Below are 16934 nucleotides of genomic sequence, written 5' to 3'. Positions count from 1 at the left end.
TGGTTTTATAAACCCCCTTACAAGGCGGAGAAGATTCTCGGGGATGAGCTCCCATTTTCTTGAATTTATGTATGATCCTTTTTCAATCCGAGTTTCCAATGCTGCAAATGTTCTTCGCGATACATTTACCTTATGGCCAAGGGGGGAGGGGGTAGCTTTGAGTAATACTTAACATTCAAGGTGAGATGAAGACTCCCAGCTTCGCTAGATTTAACCTGGATTGAGTTTAAATACACTAACCACATCAATGTTATCTTACACACGGCCGGTGGGGGGGGGGGCTATGCCACGTTCACCCGTACGTATCAGCTGGTACGGGTACCATTACAAGTCGCGAACCCTGTGTATCTATATTGGCAAAAGAATTAAAATCTTTACCCAAGAGGACTATACTTTTCTAGTTTTAGGATAGCATCGGCCAAGTCCTCGCTTTTTTGACAGATGGATGAGATTTTGGGCATATGACCTATGACCTTTTATCAAAATAATTTTTTACGATGGCGGCTGTGGTATTCTGTTCCCTCGCTCGCGTTCTCTCTGGTGGTTTAATGCATCTACGAAATTGGACAATTACCAATTAGGGGCCAACGATCGAGTAGGGTTCAGTTGGGCTTGTCTTCTCTGATACTAGTAACTAGTGTATGTTCTAACATAAATCGATTCATTCTTCCCCCCCCCTCCAACCTCGTTCTCTCTCTCTCTCTCTCTCTCGTCCGCTTTTCGAGGAGATTTACTAGCCGAGGCTTAAGGTAAGGGGTTTTAGCTTTGTAGCCTGGTCCAGCAAGGCTCTGCTCTCCATTAAGCCTAATTTGAGTTACACTCATTTTAAAAGTTTGATTTGATTATTTCGAGAGTGTTTCAAACTCTGGGGTTTATTGTTTAACCAAATAGAGGTAGATAAAGATTAAGGAGAAACTGTTCCATGGATTTTATTAGTATTAAGACAAAATAAGGTAATTGCAAAAAATAGTACACGTTAAATCTAAAGAGGGTAACTATAGGATATCCGCCAGACTTATTAAGGTTTCTTAGTTTCTACGAAGAAAGCTATGGATTATTTTTACGGAGGAGTTGGCCCAAGAAGAAGGAAGGGACACGGTGCTGGTCGTGGATGGTTGCCTAGGTTTTCTGATTAATTAAAACTTTTCTCCCGCAAGGCTTCGAACCATTTTTATTCGCCTCTTTGCTTCCAATACTCTCTCTCTCTCAACTCTAGTCAAGGAAAATCCCCCCAAGGCATCTCGCTTCTCCAACGCCAAAATCTCCTAAGCCTCGGCCACTGGCAACCGGGATTTTCACACAAAGCCCGAAGCGTTGTTGAAAGTTAGGCCCCATTGCGTTTATTCCTTATTTTAATCTTAGGTTACGTTGATACGAAACGAGTATAACCTCGATATCTTAATTTCCGAGTTAAGAATCTACCGCGGTTTAAACGGGGGAACCATGATTGTATCTTTAAAGGCATTGGGGCTTTGGTGCCTATTGTATTCTTAAATAGAACAACGGGGTCACGAGAGTTCACGGTACTTTATCGATTTCCCCTCCCCCCCCCCGCGCACGAGCTCTTTCCCCCCCATCCCCCCCAAACCCAGCGCGTGTCAACTTCTAATTTCACCTCCTAATCTTCGTCGGAAGTTTATTACTTGAAGTAAATTATTTTATCTTTGATGGTTTTTGTACTTTTTGCTCTCGTGCTTTTTGCGTAAGGCTATTGGGTTGGGGTTAGCGAGGTGGGTCCATGTGCGCGTTAAGACCATGGTTTGGGTTTCGCCAATTCTCAGATTTAATTATTGGACAATTAACCTTGGCCTTACTGCCGTACCAATTGCCCAAAATACCCGTCATTGAAAAGACATTGATAGTAAAATATAATAAATCAGCACTTTACCTTTTAGCGTCCTCGTTCTTTCGTTGCCTCCATGACGCGTGATTACCGGGTGCCGAATATGTCCATATTTTATTTATAAGTCGCGCACCTTGTAACAAGTCCTGCCAACGGGGTTATAGCGTCTTATAGTTGCGTCTCCGCCTTGACGTGGTACTTAATGTTTCTCAGGAACTCTTTTGATATTACTCTCGTAGCTCCCATAACCAAGTCCGGACCTAATCTTTCCTTTAGTGTCCTTTTCGTTTGGGGTCCCACACTTTAGTCTGACAACTAGGACCGCGTCCTGGAAGCCCGCGAAACCATGCCAATCGGGCAAGGGTTGGCATCGTGTCACGTCTCGCGTGGCGTACACTGGTAGCTCGCCATCGGTCTGAGACTTTACCGGGAAATGCTCGACCATGGATTTAAAATTTTCTCACAACCTCGAAAGTTCGTACACCTTAGCACGCGGTGGTCGGGGGTCGCCATAATTGTCTTCCATCAAGATGAAACCTTTTACTTTTGACAAAGATGGCGGCGGCTGCGACATTCTGTCGCCAACAAAAATAAAAAGCTATACCCAGGGAATTGGGTACTTTATAGGTAAAATTGGTCGAAACCCTTTTTCTCACAAATATAAAAGCTTAAAATTACAAAAGAACTACTAGGCGCCGGGTTCAACCAGGGAATACGAACGGCCTTCATTTGGGACCATGGTCAACCCTCTAAAACCTTGGGAAAATAATGTTTACACTATGGATAAGATAAAATCAGGCGACATGAAAAGAGAAAGGCCCAACACTCCAACCGCATGGCGCCAGACAGTAGTAATAAAAATATCACCACTTTGTTAGTTAGTCTTCGAGCGACCAGCGACCCCAAAGAGGTTAAAAGAGGGGAAAGGTAGAGTTTCTCTTTGTCGGATTACTGTCAGTAATAAATCAAACTGATTTAGAAGAAAGATATTTTTGGTGAATTTTAGGGTAAACTTAAATTAGTATGAAATATTCCACTTCGTCGAATTACCATAATTCTTCAATTTATGGTTGCTTGTCAATGTAGGTTGAATCCCTAATAGTGTCATGGGCTCCGGAGCCCAACATAGGAATTTTTATAATCCATTAAAGGGGGTTTTTACGTCACGTTATCAACTTCTATCTAACTGGAAATTTTCCTCTATCCTGAAAATTGGTCCTGAAATTTCCTTCATGAACAAAGGGGCCCTTTCCGTTGGGCCTCGAATGAAAGGAGAGGGGCCCCTTCTATGGAGCCAGTTTAAAGGAAGGTAGACTTAGCCGAGCGGATTAGTAAGCTACTGAGGGGCATTAACACCCCCCCCCCCTCGCTCGCCTGTACTTACTACCACTAGGACGACGTCCGTTGGCTTTAGTTTCCCGCCAAAAAGGAGAATTTTCCAAAAGCCCTCTTTGTTTTGGGGCCTTCGTCCTTAATTACATTCGCCCACTGAAATGAGAAAGAGCCGCTTTCCTCATCCCATTCCTTCCATCGTGAGGTGTCGGATACTTCTTCTAGAAAAATATATATTTTTCTCTCTAAAAATGTTAGTAAATAATTTGGCCTAATTTTATTTCGGCACAACTTTTTTTTTTACTAATGAAATTAAAATGGCAACTGTCCGACACCTCGCTTTTTCGGTTCCTTTCCAATCCCCCGGAATAAATTAAACTTCGTAATAGACTTTCGGGGTTATTGTAAAATCTGGCTGCTGTTTTCCCTTAATTTGCAAAATTGTTAATTATTCTTTAAAATATGTCGATGCGTGTCGCTCTTAATTTTACGCTAGACGTGGCTTTTCAAATTGAATCGAATGATTTAAATACCGAAACCCCTTCCTCCCTACCTTAGTATTTAATCACGTAACGTTACAATACTCTATCGATTGTTAAAGCACGCGCAAATTCAAAAACAAAGGCTAAGCGAATACTTTAGCGTGTTCAACAAAGCACGTGGCATTAAAGCGCGCGCGCGCGCGAAATAAAAAAAATAAAATTCAAAAACAAATATTTTATTTATTGCCTGGCTTAGCGTTTTGAAACTATTTATTTTTTATTATTAATTATAAAGAGATGACTTAATTTCAACCAGCTCGAAAAGTAAGTTAATGCTATATTTGTTTGATAAGTTACAGGGTTCATACAAACCTGGAAAATCAGGGAAATAAATAGTTGACAAAAACCTCAGGATTAACATTACACTAAACTTTGGAGGCTCATAACTCTGTTTCTACTAGAGATACGGGAATGTCCTTGGAGTATGTTACAGTCCAATTCCCTCCCCCCCCCCCTCCTTCGTTAACATTTGCTCCATAGGATCCTCCATATAGGGGAAAATTCAGGGAAGTATATGAAGAAAAACCTGGAAATCTCAGGGAAATTTGTTTTCCAAAAGTTGTATGAACCCTGAGTTAAATAGTAAGTTTGTTGACTTTGTTACAAAAAAAAGGAAAATGAAAAAGAACAAAAATGAGTTTACCGCCCCTTAATACATCAAGTACAAAATGAGGCGAATGTCCAAAACAACTGTTATTTTAAATAAAGAGGGAAGGAGGGAGGGAGGGGCGGAAAGCTAACCAGAATTAGGCTTAACACCGACCAGCACGAAACGTACGCCGCGCCAAATAGATTATGCAGTCACTGTTTCTCTCCCTTCCTCCTTCCCTCTTTCTCTCTCTCTCTTCTCTCTCAAGAGCGAGAGAAAGAGGGAAGATGAGAGAGAGAGCGTGCCAGGAAAGACACATTAATTATAATTCGTAGTAATTACGTCTAATAGATTCGCCTCGAGTGTCATGGGGCCACGAAACCTACATTCAAAAGCTTGCTTCCCCGTATCACTTGACACTAAATGATATTAACTCGAAGGGTTGGTTCTAGTAGTTCACTTTAGTGACAAGCCATTTTGACTGTGTACCACCACCGCGTGTTGACCAAAAAAAAAGCTTAGAGTTGGTATGACGCCTTTATAAGGTACCATACTCAAATTACTGATACTCCTCGAGGAAACCCTCTAAAAGTAAGGTGTTAATTAAATTAATTAGTACAGCAACTGACTGACTTTGGTACGGAGTTGTTGGAAAACGAGAAATATCAAGTTTTTGCGATTTTGAAAATGAGTGCGTGAAATTCTGTTAGAAGGTTTTGAAAATTGTCTTAATAAAAGTCGCGGTACTAATCATTTTTAAACCTACAACATTCTGAATTTTCTACAAAACAAAATTGGTCGTGGAAAATGGATTAGATGCGCTGGAAAAGTCAGCTAGGAATTTCTTTAAAGGGACCTTTGCCCTTTTTTGCTCTCCTCCTTCGTACATTATCATAACCTAACTTAACCAAACCCTCCCTCATCTTTTCAATAGAGAAAATGTGCAATTACCACCACTCTTACGGGGAACTGTTTTCTTGAATGGTTAGTTACCAACCCCACGGTGTTATAGTAGTAGTAGTATCCGATCCCTTCGCCGGCTATAGTGGGGAGGGAGGAGCTGGGTTCTCTTTACCGTCGCGAAGATGAGTAAAAGGGGTCAGATCCCTTTCTAGAAGGATCAATAAATCAATATCTTCTCTGGCTGGCTGCTTTGGGGCCCCAAAACCCTTCCCCCCGTAAGAGAGAAACTAGGAGAGAACCAAAGAGAAAGATGCGGGAAAACGAAAACGGAGAAGCTGAGAGAGAACCTTTCTCTCATCTCATCTCTTCTTCCAGAGAAGCACTTTCTCTCTCTCTCTCTCTCTCTCTCTCTTTCTCTCTCTCTCTCTCTCTCTCTCCCCGAGCTAAGCCTCGGTCTCAGACTCCCCCCCCCGTCCCCGAAGAACTCTATACTGCAATCTTATTAGATTACGTCCGTTTCCGACGTCATACCGTTAGCTTAGTTCTTTTGGTAGCGATGAAGAAGAAGGATATATAGGGGGGACTGGTCTGGGGTTTACTCTTTCAAAACTATGTCCTCATTTTCTGCAAGAGAGGAATCCTTCTCTTCCCTGACCAATAGGAGAATTTTTGGTTACAGAGATATGGTGTAACCCTTATATATTTTCTCTAGGGAAATATCGGCCCATATTTTGTCATTTTACTGTAAAATTGTAAAAACGTTTTTATGGATGAATCATTTCATTTTAGTTTTTTTTAAAGGGGTTATCGAGGGTTGAGAATTGTCTGGGAAGTATAAGGGAATTTGAAACTGGGTGTTTAAAATTGTAATGTTACACGGTTTGCCACAGTACCTGGAAATCCTGGAAAAGTCAGGGAATTTTAAAAGTTTCAGCAAAGTCAGGGAATTTGATTTTAGTGGGTAAAATTTCTGGGGATAAGTCTGCATTGAAAGAGTAATGAAAGTTTGTCTTAACACAGAAAACTCAAGAGTAATTCTTAAAAATGTCGAGAATTGTTTTTGTAAAGTAAATTCCTTTAAAAAATCTCTCAGACTGTTATTTATAGTTATAATGTTTCTTATTCATTTTGGTGCGAAAAATACATCGGAAAACTTAATGTAGAGATTTTATTTAATTATAAGGACTTAAAACGTGCTGTAAACATTTACGTTTTCGGCCTAAAAGGTCAGGGAAAATCTAAGAAAAACGTCAGGGAAAACCTGGAAAAGTCAGGGAATTTGGTTCTGAAAATTCCGTGGCAAGTTGGCAACACTGTGTTAATAATGACAGTTAATTTTAATATTGGTTTTGTAATTTTTGCGATAGTAGAAGGTGTTTCAACTTCATTTAGGTCTAGATGCCCCCAAATTTGCATCCCAAGCTTCAATTTGGTGACCAATTATAGCCTACTTACGCTTATTGGCTATACCAAAGACCGGAGGGTTGAATTAACCGTTCTCGAGTCTTTTATTGACTTATTTCTCATTAAAAACGGAATAAATGAATTAATTACGGATTTAAATAGAAATTAAAATAACTTTAGTGGTAAATGTGTAACTCTTGTGTGTAATTTTGCGTACTAGACTTGTAGATTGTTCTTGTATGGCCCCTGCAGGGTTTGAAAAGAGAGAGAGAGAGGAAGGAAAGGGGACTGAAAACTGAGAGTATTGATTTTGTGATTAGGCCCCCCAAAAGCTGTGGGGGATGGGGGAAGGGGGGTTTGAGCCCACTTTCTCATTATGGCTAATGCACGCGGCTCTATAGAGGAGAACTATCTTTACTAAAGGCGCTGCTAGATACTCAAAGTCTAAAAACGCGGTTGCATTATATACGTGGAAGAGCCAGCCAAGGCCTAAAAAAGCTTGATTGCTTTTCCAAGGGTATAAAAATATCCTCCCGAACGTGTTTGAAAAATTAACGCCGAGGCTTAGTTGCTTGAGCTTCCACCCTAACTTATAATATAGGCTGAAAAATTATAAGGAAAATATATAATTTTTTCTTTTATGGTTTATTATCGGAACTTGGTATTGTGAAGTAGAGAATTCGTTTTGTTATTTAGGCTAATTAAGGCCCGTTCAGACGACACTCTTTTTCTCGCTACGCTCGCTGTGCTGAGCTCGTCAGATTTTCTGGCTTCACCAGCCTCTAGAAAATGCACTGTTCACACGGCCAAAATTTTCTCATTCTTGATCTCGGGAAAGCGAGAAAAAAAGTTGAAAAAATTCAACTTTTTTTCTCTCTTTGCTCGGCACAGCCAATAGAGTGCTTCCGAAATGACGTCATTCTTTGTTGTGTAGGCTGCTTCTATGTGGAAATGTGTTTTCTTCGGTTTCGCTGGTTCGAATAGTAGGGGTGTTTTACCATTTCTGCGGCAGTGGAATCGATGGAATCAATGGAATCAATGAAGTCGACTTCATTCGCCATTTCTGCGGCAGTGGAATCGATGGAATCAATGAAGTCGACGGTATCACTCCTCCTTATCTATATCAGTGGAAACTTGTTGACTGCGTAGTGTTCAAATTCCCCGCCAAAGATCAGATGGTCTATGTCATATATACTTCTTTGTTCTGTAGCGAGTAAAAGCAAATGTTACATTCCATTTATTCAGCAGTGGAATCAAAGACCAACACGTTAAATTCGAGGATGATTCCATTATCACTTTCACCCATATCTTGTGTACTTTATCTTACTCCAAACATAGGTCATTAACCTCTAGCCGAGGATGTTGAAGATTGTCCTATCAGATAGATATATCTCATTTATTTTTAATTTAATGATTAAGAAATACAAATTTATCAACACTGTAAATGTATCTAAAACCAACGATTCTGATATTAGATATTCGTTATCGGATATGTTGAAAACCTATTGATTTGTTTAAGATAGGTCATTAACCTCTAGCCGAGGATGTTGAAGATTGTCCTATCAGATCGATATATCTCATTTATTTCTAATTTAATGATTAAGAAATACAAATTTATCAACACTGTAAATGTATCTAAAACCCACGATTCTGATATTAGATATTCGTTATCGGATATGTTGAAAACCTATTGATTTGTTTAAGATTCTGAAATATTCAAACGCGAACTGCATTCCTCCATTCAAAATATCACTACCATACCACAAGTTTTCCATCAATTTAATTTGATTGAATGTAATCGAAATTATAAGCTCCCAATGAAAAACCGGAGAACCAATCAAAGTACACACATTCAGTGACGCGTGTGATCAATGAACCAATCAAAGTGCACACATTCAGTCGCGTGTTTAATCAATAAACAATGGAATCAAGTTTAGTAAGATAACGATTAGTATAACAGAGACTGACATGAGTTTCATCATTCCATTCTTCAATTTCTCTCGAATTGAATAGTACTGGAACAATTTACTACCATCATTGTGCAAGTATAAAGCTTTATAACATAGAAAACAGCCTCTAACTAGTTACCATGTTTACGTGTGAGGTATGCAATTCTGCATACACCAAGAAATATAACCTTCTAAGACATGTTCGCGAAAAACATGGGAAAATTAGTTTCCCGTGTACAGAATGTGGTAAAGTTTATATAAGGCGCGACGCACTAAAACTACATTTACGTCTTCACACCGGAAGCGACGGTAACGCCGACAATGTACCACAACCTTCGCACTCAAAACGGTGTGCTACCGATGAACCCACACCGACTAAGAAGACCAAAGCCATGCATCACCCCGACCAGCTTACGTCTTCCACTCCATCCCACGACACCGAAGGAATGCAAGACCCAATAATGGAGAGTGATAACGCGATGGACAGTCTGTCCGACCGAGAAAACTCTATGCTGCATGAACTCATGGATCAGGAGGAAAACACTGCCAAAACTATTTCTGAACCAGAGGTGTCATCGTCCCCGGATTTCCATAACCAAGACGAGTTGGAAGAACTGAATGCGTTGGGAAATGTAATATTTTGTGCGCGTTTCACGGCAGGATCTATAGTTACTGACGTGGAAGAATACGTTAATCGTCACAGGTGCGCGATAGAAAAGTATTTAAGCAACAAACTAACCGAGAAAAGCGGTATTAAATGGTACATTACAATGAGAGTTCGCTACACGCGGGAGTTAACAGGTGCCGAGGAGGAGGTTGAATATCTTGCATACCACCGAGGCGGGATAAACCAAACTCTTTCATCTGACGTAATTCCGAGTCAAGTTGATGGGAGTATAGAGAATCTCAAAAAACACGTTGAAAATTTTGAAAAGATGGGTAGCAACTGGACATTGGATAGAATTATATTTCTGCAAATCAATATTATACAGTATCTACCGTTGGTGGGAGGATCATTTATTGAACTTCCCAAGTCTCTTGCGGATAAAAAGGCGGTACTTAATATTAGAAACACTGATAGCAAATGCTTTTTGTGGTCTGTACTCGCCCATTTACACCCCATTGATAGAAATAATCATCCCGGGAATGTGCAGAAATATATGCCTTATGAAAGTGAACTAGATACCTCGGACATTTCTTTTCCATTTGAACTGAACGCGTGTAAATTAGAGAAGTTTGAAGTTAAAAATCATCTTTCTATCAACATCTTCTGCTACGAAAATGGAATTTTCCCGAGATACATTAGTGCAAATAAGGTGGTTAAAGAACGGCAACTTGATCTCTTGTTAATTACAAGAGGAGACAGAAAGCACTACTGCCTTATACGTAGTCTGAGTCGACTGCTGAATAACTTTTCAAAAGACGGCCACGCTACTCATTATTGTCGGTATTGCCTGCATCGCTTCACGGGATCGAACTCGGAAAAAAATCACCGCGAACACGTAAGAGATTGCAGTCTCCATGGACCCCAGAAGATAAAAATGCCTCTAGACGATCCCATTCTACAATTTAAGAAGCACGGATGGTACCAAAAAGTAAGGTCATCTCTTCGTTTTTTTAATATATTTCATGTGTTTAATTTATTTTCTATATATTTAGGTTAATTATGTTATATACGCTGACTTTGAGACGATATTACCGAAAGTTTCATCATGCCTACCTGACCCCTCGCTCTCTTCTACAACCGCATTGTCACTTCATGTGTCCTGCGGTTTTAGTTACGTTATTGTTGGACCGGACGGTGTCCCATCAAAGCCCGTAACATATCGCGGAATTGACGCAACAGAAAAGTTCCTTCACAAACTTATTGAGGAAGAGCGCGATTTGGAGAGTAAAATTAGGGAAATCGTGCCGATGAATCTTTCACCGGAGGAAGAGAAAGGCTTCAAATCAACAAGACTATGCTACGTATGCAAGGAACCCTTTACTAAGGAAGACTACAAAGTCAGAGACCACGAACACTCATCAGGGGCATTCCGAGGTGCAGCCCATAATTCCTGCAACCTTAAATTAAAAACACCAAACCACATACCGGTTTTCATCCATAACCTCTCACGATATGACGCCCATGTTATAATGGAAAAAATAGGTCTGATTAAGGATCGCGAAATTAAATGTATCCCGTCCAACTCGGAGACGTACATTTCCTTTAGCTTGGGAAAATTACGTTTCGTTGACACTGTACGATTCATGCCGGCGTCCCTTGAGGTTCTCGCCAGTAATCTGGCGAAGGGTGGGGTGGAAAAGTTTACTTGTATGAATAAAGTTTACCATCCTGACGAAGTAGCGCTTTTACTGCGTAAACAAGTTTACCCATATGATTACATGAATGATGTATCAAAGTTCAACGAGACAGAGTTGCCGCCCAGGTCAGCCTTTTTCAACGTTTTAACGGATGAGGATATTTCTGACGAGGATTACTCACACGCCAAAAATGTGTGGGAGACATTCAATATCAGAAATCTGGGTGACTACCACAATCTGTACGTCCAGTCGGATGTACTTCTCCTTGCCGATATTTTCGAGAATTTTCGAGCCATGTGTATGGACTATTATAAATTAGACTGTGCCCACGCGTACACGGGACCTGGCTTTGCATGGGAGAGTGCTCTTTGCATGACGAAAGTCAAGTTGGATCTTTTGTTAGACATTGACATGCATCTATTCATCGAAAAGGGGATTAGAGGTGGTGTCTCTATGATAAGCCATAGGTTTGCCCAGGCAAATAACAAGTATCTTGCAGACACATTCGACCCCTCAAAACCAATCAGTTACATTACTTATTTAGGTAAGTTATTATTATTAAACCTAATTAATTTAGGTTCGTATGTTAATTTCCACTTATTTCTTGGCAGATTGCAATAACCTCTATGGGACTGTAATGTGCGAAAATCTCCCGATGAAGGGATTCCAGTGGCTTCAACCCTCTCAAAAGTTCATAGATGAAATTCTATTAAATCATCCAGACAATGACTCTGTAGGGTATATCCTAGAAGTAGACCTGGAATATCCTAAACACCTTCACGACGACCATAATTGTTACCCATTGGCACCCGAGAAACGTGTCATTACAACGTCTGAACTGTCGGAGTACTCCAAAGACCAGCTCAAAGAGTTAGGTCTTAAGGAAAGGGACAGCTTTCCCAAACTTGTACCTTCTCTCTACAAAAAAGAAAAGTACGTCGTACACTATAGGAATTTGAAATACTACGTTTCAAAGGGTATGAAAATCAGCATGGTACACCGTATTATGAGGTTTGAGCAAGGGACGTGGCTCAAACCCTTCATTGATTTCAACACGGAGAAACGCAAGATGGCGGTGAACGACTTTGAAAAAGATTTTTTCAAGTTGCAAAACAACAGTGTCTTTGGTAAGCAACCCATGCCTTATAAATCTCACAATGTACTATAATGTGTTTATTCACAGGGAAAACAATGGAAAACTTGCGGAATCGGATCGATTTTCACCTAGTACAGACCCCTAGAATGGCGGTAAAGAAAGCGAGTTCACCGGCCTTTGAAAGATTCACGCTCTTCAAGAATGACCTGGTCGGGATACATCTCTTGAAGAAAACACTCACCCTCAACAGACCCATCTACACTGGCTTCGCTATTCTTGACCTATCCAAACTTCTCATGTATGGTTTTCACTATGATACCATAAAACCATTGTATGGGGACGCAGCAAAACTACTTTTCACGGATACCGATTCCTTGACCTATCATATCGAGACTAGCGATCTCTATGAAGACTTTGCGACCCACAGTGAAATGTTTGACTTTTCTGGTTACCCCAAGACACATCCCCTTTACAGCGACCTGAATAAGAAAGTTCTAGGGAAATTCAAGGACGAACACGAAGGTGTCCCTGTCCAAGAGTTCTGCGGTTTAAGACCCAAAATGTATTCAATGTTATCCGCCAAGGGTGAAAAGAAGACCGCTAAGGGGATTTGTAAGAGGGTAGTTAGAAAGAAAGTGCGACACTCCCAGTACCGCGAGTGTTTACTTAAACGTCAGCTAACCATCGAATCAATGAAACGCATTATTAGTTATAAACACGAACTATTCACCGTGAGCCAGAGCAAGCTATGTCTTAATCCATGTGACGACAAAAGATTCATTATTGACGGGGTCTCCACTCTGGCTCATGGACACTACAAAATAACTACGTAGATAGTTCCCAAATAAATACTTTTCTTTGTAAATATATTTTGGATTTTGTAGTAATAAAAGCTTTTTCAGTAAACTGTCTTTTTTCTTTTTTTTGTCAACTTAATTAACGTTTTTTATGGAAATCACATGAAGTTCTCAAAGTTTCATTGTCCGTTCGTTCTCTCATAAATTTCCGATATTATTAATATATGACTATTATAAAACCGATATTGAAGTTGAATAACGAAAAAGTGGTCGAAAGTGTTGTTAATCTACTAAAATGCGGATCGAACAGGAGTGAAATGAAAGCGAACTAATATGACTAAGAAAGTGGATCAAAGTATTGTTAATCTACTAAAAGGTGGTTCAAATCGCATTCAATGGAACTAAAAAGCAGTTGATCGTCCATGAAATGACTAAAGTACAATTGTAAGTATTGGTAAAACATCATAAATAGGTTTAAGTTTCGTTAAATGTCTAATAAAGGCCACGCTATTCCACTTAAATTAATTGTTTACATTCTTATCAACATGATGAGGAGTGCAAACCAAGTTTGGTTTCTCATATATTATAATAATTTAAGTAACAGAAAACCCCTTCAAATGACTGAAATGCGGTTGATTTAATTCGTATGAAACTAGAAAGTGGATGAAAGTGTCATGAAATAACATGAAAACATTCGGTTGAAAGCGAACTATTATGACTAAGAAAGTGTATCAAGATGTTGTTAAACTAGTAAAATGTTGTTGAAAACGTCGTCAAATGAATAAATTTCAATAAAAAGTAACGTGAAATGAATCATAATGGAGCTAAGAGTTACGACATTCGTCTAAACCACACTTGGAATATAAAACTATTTATAACTGTGAAGTCACAACCTGTGCCTTGAAGGGACAGATCTCCGAATTCTAAGACCATAGGGGGCGCATTTTTTGAAAAAAGGTGGGTGGCGGCGCCCCCTATGGTCTTAGAATTCGGAGATCTGTCCCTTCAAGGCACAGGTTGTGACTTCACAGTTATAAATAGTTTTATATTCCAAGTGTGGTTTAGACGAATGTCGTAACTCTTAGCTCCATTATGATTCATTTCACGTTACTTTTTATTGAAATTTATTCATTTGACGACGTTTTCAACAACATTTTACTAGTTTAACAACATCTTGATACACTTTCTTAGTCATAATAGTTCGCTTTCAACCGAATGTTTTCATGTTATTTCATGACACTTTCATCCACTTTCTAGTTTCATACGAATTAAATCAACCGCATTTCAGTCATTTGAAGGGGTTTTCTGTTACTTAAATTATTATAATATATGAGAAACCAAACTTGGTTTGCACTCCTCATCATGTTGATAAGAATGTAAACAATTAATTTAAGTGGAATAGCGTGGCCTTTATTAGACATTTAACGAAACTTAAACCTATTTATGATGTTTTACCAATACTTACAATTGTACTTTAGTCATTTCATGGACGATCAACTGCTTTTTAGTTCCATTGAATGCGATTTGAACCACCTTTTAGTAGATTAACAATACTTTGATCCACTTTCTTAGTCATATTAGTTCGCTTTCATTTCACTCCTGTTCGATCCGCATTTTAGTAGATTAACAACACTTTCGACCACTTTTTCGTTATTCAACTTCAATATCGGTTTTATAATAGTCATATATTAATAATATCGGAAATTTATGAGAGAACGAACGGACAATGAAACTTTGAGAACTTCATGTGATTTCCATAAAAAACGTTAATTAAGTTGACAAAAAAAAGAAAAAAGACAGTTTACTGAAAAAGCTTTTATTACTACAAAATCCAAAATATATTTACAAAGAAAAGTATTTATTTGGGAACTATCTACGTAGTTATTTTGTAGTGTCCATGAGCCAGAGTGGAGACCCCGTCAATAATGAATCTTTTGTCGTCACATGGATTAAGACATAGCTTGCTCTGGCTCACGGTGAATAGTTCGTGTTTATAACTAATAATGCGTTTCATTGATTCGATGGTTAGCTGACGTTTAAGTAAACACTCGCGGTACTGGGAGTGTCGCACTTTCTTTCTAACTACCCTCTTACAAATCCCCTTAGCGGTCTTCTTTTCACCCTTGGCGGATAACATTGAATACATTTTGGGTCTTAAACCGCAGAACTCTTGGACAGGGACACCTTCGTGTTCGTCCTTGAATTTCCCTAGAACTTTCTTATTCAGGTCGCTGTAAAGGGGATGTGTCTTGGGGTAACCAGAAAAGTCAAACATTTCACTGTGGGTCGCAAAGTCTTCATAGAGATCGCTAGTCTCGATATGATAGGTCAAGGAATCGGTATCCGTGAAAAGTAGTTTTGCTGCGTCCCCATACAATGGTTTTATGGTATCATAGTGAAAACCATACATGAGAAGTTTGGATAGGTCAAGAATAGCGAAGCCAGTGTAGATGGGTCTGTTGAGGGTGAGTGTTTTCTTCAAGAGATGTATCCCGACCAGGTCATTCTTGAAGAGCGTGAATCTTTCAAAGGCCGGTGAACTCGCTTTCTTTACCGCCATTCTAGGGGTCTGTACTAGGTGAAAATCGATCCGATTCCGCAAGTTTTCCATTGTTTTCCCTGTGAATAAACACATTATAGTACATTGTGAGATTTATAAGGCATGGGTTGCTTACCAAAGACACTGTTGTTTTGCAACTTGAAAAAATCTTTTTCAAAGTCGTTCACCGCCATCTTGCGTTTCTCCGTGTTGAAATCAATGAAGGGTTTGAGCCACGTCCCTTGCTCAAACCTCATAATACGGTGTACCATGCTGATTTTCATACCCTTTGAAACGTAGTATTTCAAATTCCTATAGTGTACGACGTACTTTTCTTTTTTGTAGAGAGAAGGTACAAGTTTGGGAAAGCTGTCCCTTTCCTTAAGACCTAACTCTTTGAGCTGGTCTTTGGAGTACTCCGACAGTTCAGACGTTGTAATGACACGTTTCTCGGGTGCCAATGGGTAACAATTATGGTCGTCGTGAAGGTGTTTAGGATATTCCAGGTCTACTTCTAGGATATACCCTACAGAGTCATTGTCTGGATGATTTAATAGAATTTCATCTATGAACTTTTGAGAGGGTTGAAGCCACTGGAATCCCTTCATCGGGAGATTTTCGCACATTACAGTCCCATAGAGGTTATTGCAATCTGCCAAGAAATAAGTGGAAATTAACATACGAACCTAAATTAATTAGGTTTAATAATAATAACTTACCTAAATAAGTAATGTAACTGATTGGTTTTGAGGGGTCGAATGTGTCTGCAAGATACTTGTTATTTGCCTGGGCAAACCTATGGCTTATCATAGAGACACCACCTCTAATCCCCTTTTCGATGAATAGATGCATGTCAATGTCTAACAAAAGATCCAACTTGACTTTCGTCATGCAAAGAGCACTCTCCCATGCAAAGCCAGGTCCCGTGTACGCGTGGGCACAGTCTAATTTATAATAGTCCATACACATGGCTCGAAAATTCTCGAAAATATCGGCAAGGAGAAGTACATCCGACTGGACGTACAGATTGTGGTAGTCACCCAGATTTCTGATATTGAATGTCTCCCACACATTTTTGGCGTGTGAGTAATCCTCGTCAGAAATATCCTCATCCGTTAAAACGTTGAAAAAGGCTGACCTGGGCGGCAACTCTGTCTCGTTGAACTTTGATACATCATTCATGTAATCATATGGGTAAACTTGTTTACGCAGTAAAAGCGCTACTTCGTCAGGATGGTAAACTTTATTCATACAAGTAAACTTTTCCACCCCACCCTTCGCCAGATTACTGGCGAGAACCTCAAGGGACGCCGGCATGAATCGTACAGTGTCAACGAAACGTAATTTTCCCAAGCTAAAGGAAATGTACGTCTCCGAGTTGGACGGGATACATTTAATTTCGCGATCCTTAATCAGACCTATTTTTTCCATTATAACATGGGCGTCATATCGTGAGAGGTTATGGATGAAAACCGGTATGTGGTTTGGTGTTTTTAATTTAAGGTTGCAGGAATTATGGGCTGCACCTCGGAATGCCCCTGATGAGTGTTCGTGGTCTCTGACTTTGTAGTCTTCCTTAGTAAAGGGTTCCTTGCATACGTAGCATAGTCTTGTTGATTTGAAGCCTTTCTCTTCC

The 16934-nt window shown here is 39.6% G+C and overlaps 3 protein-coding genes across 3 annotated transcripts in view; 2 read left to right on the top strand and 1 right to left on the bottom strand.

Annotated features, from left to right (window-relative positions):
• LOC149692772 (uncharacterized) overlaps positions 1-16934 on the top strand; it is a 79141-nt gene that overhangs the window by 4917 nt on the left and 57290 nt on the right. The window lies entirely within an intron of this gene.
• LOC149692776 (uncharacterized) lies at positions 11632-12795 on the top strand. The gene is made up of 2 exons (XM_089867557.1): positions 11632-11993; positions 12050-12795. The coding sequence occupies exons 1-2, from the start codon at positions 11846-11848 to the stop codon at positions 12793-12795; spliced, it is 894 nt and encodes a 297-aa protein (XP_089723683.1). The 5' UTR covers positions 11632-11845.
• LOC149692775 (uncharacterized) lies at positions 14633-15796 on the bottom strand. Its single transcript, XM_089867556.1, has 2 exons — positions 15435-15796; positions 14633-15378 (listed from the first exon to the last, which is right to left on the bottom strand). The coding sequence occupies exons 1-2, from the start codon at positions 15580-15582 to the stop codon at positions 14633-14635; spliced, it is 894 nt and encodes a 297-aa protein (XP_089723682.1). The 5' UTR covers positions 15583-15796.

The sequence above is a fragment of the Phalangium opilio genome, unplaced genomic scaffold, assembly GCF_054372755.1.
Source record: "Phalangium opilio isolate 3A_F unplaced genomic scaffold, DU_Popi_V2 ptg000024l_1, whole genome shotgun sequence".
NCBI classification, from domain to species: Eukaryota; Metazoa; Arthropoda; class Arachnida; order Opiliones; family Phalangiidae; genus Phalangium; species Phalangium opilio.
Note: the sequence above shows the minus strand (reverse complement) of the source record. Positions and strands in the feature narration are given on the sequence as shown.

Excerpts from the sequence above, each read along its gene's own strand:
- LOC149692776 (XM_089867557.1), top strand. The coding sequence starts at position 11,846 with ATGAAAATCAGCATGGTACACCGTATTATGAGGTTTGAGCAAGGGACG. Across the intron at positions 11,994-12,049 it reads GCAAAACAACAGTGTCTTTG|GGAAAACAATGGAAAACTTG; the intron begins GTAAGCAACCCA and ends GTTTATTCACAG.
- LOC149692775 (XM_089867556.1), bottom strand. The coding sequence starts at position 15,582 with ATGAAAATCAGCATGGTACACCGTATTATGAGGTTTGAGCAAGGGACG. Across the intron at positions 15,379-15,434 it reads GCAAAACAACAGTGTCTTTG|GGAAAACAATGGAAAACTTG; the intron begins GTAAGCAACCCA and ends GTTTATTCACAG.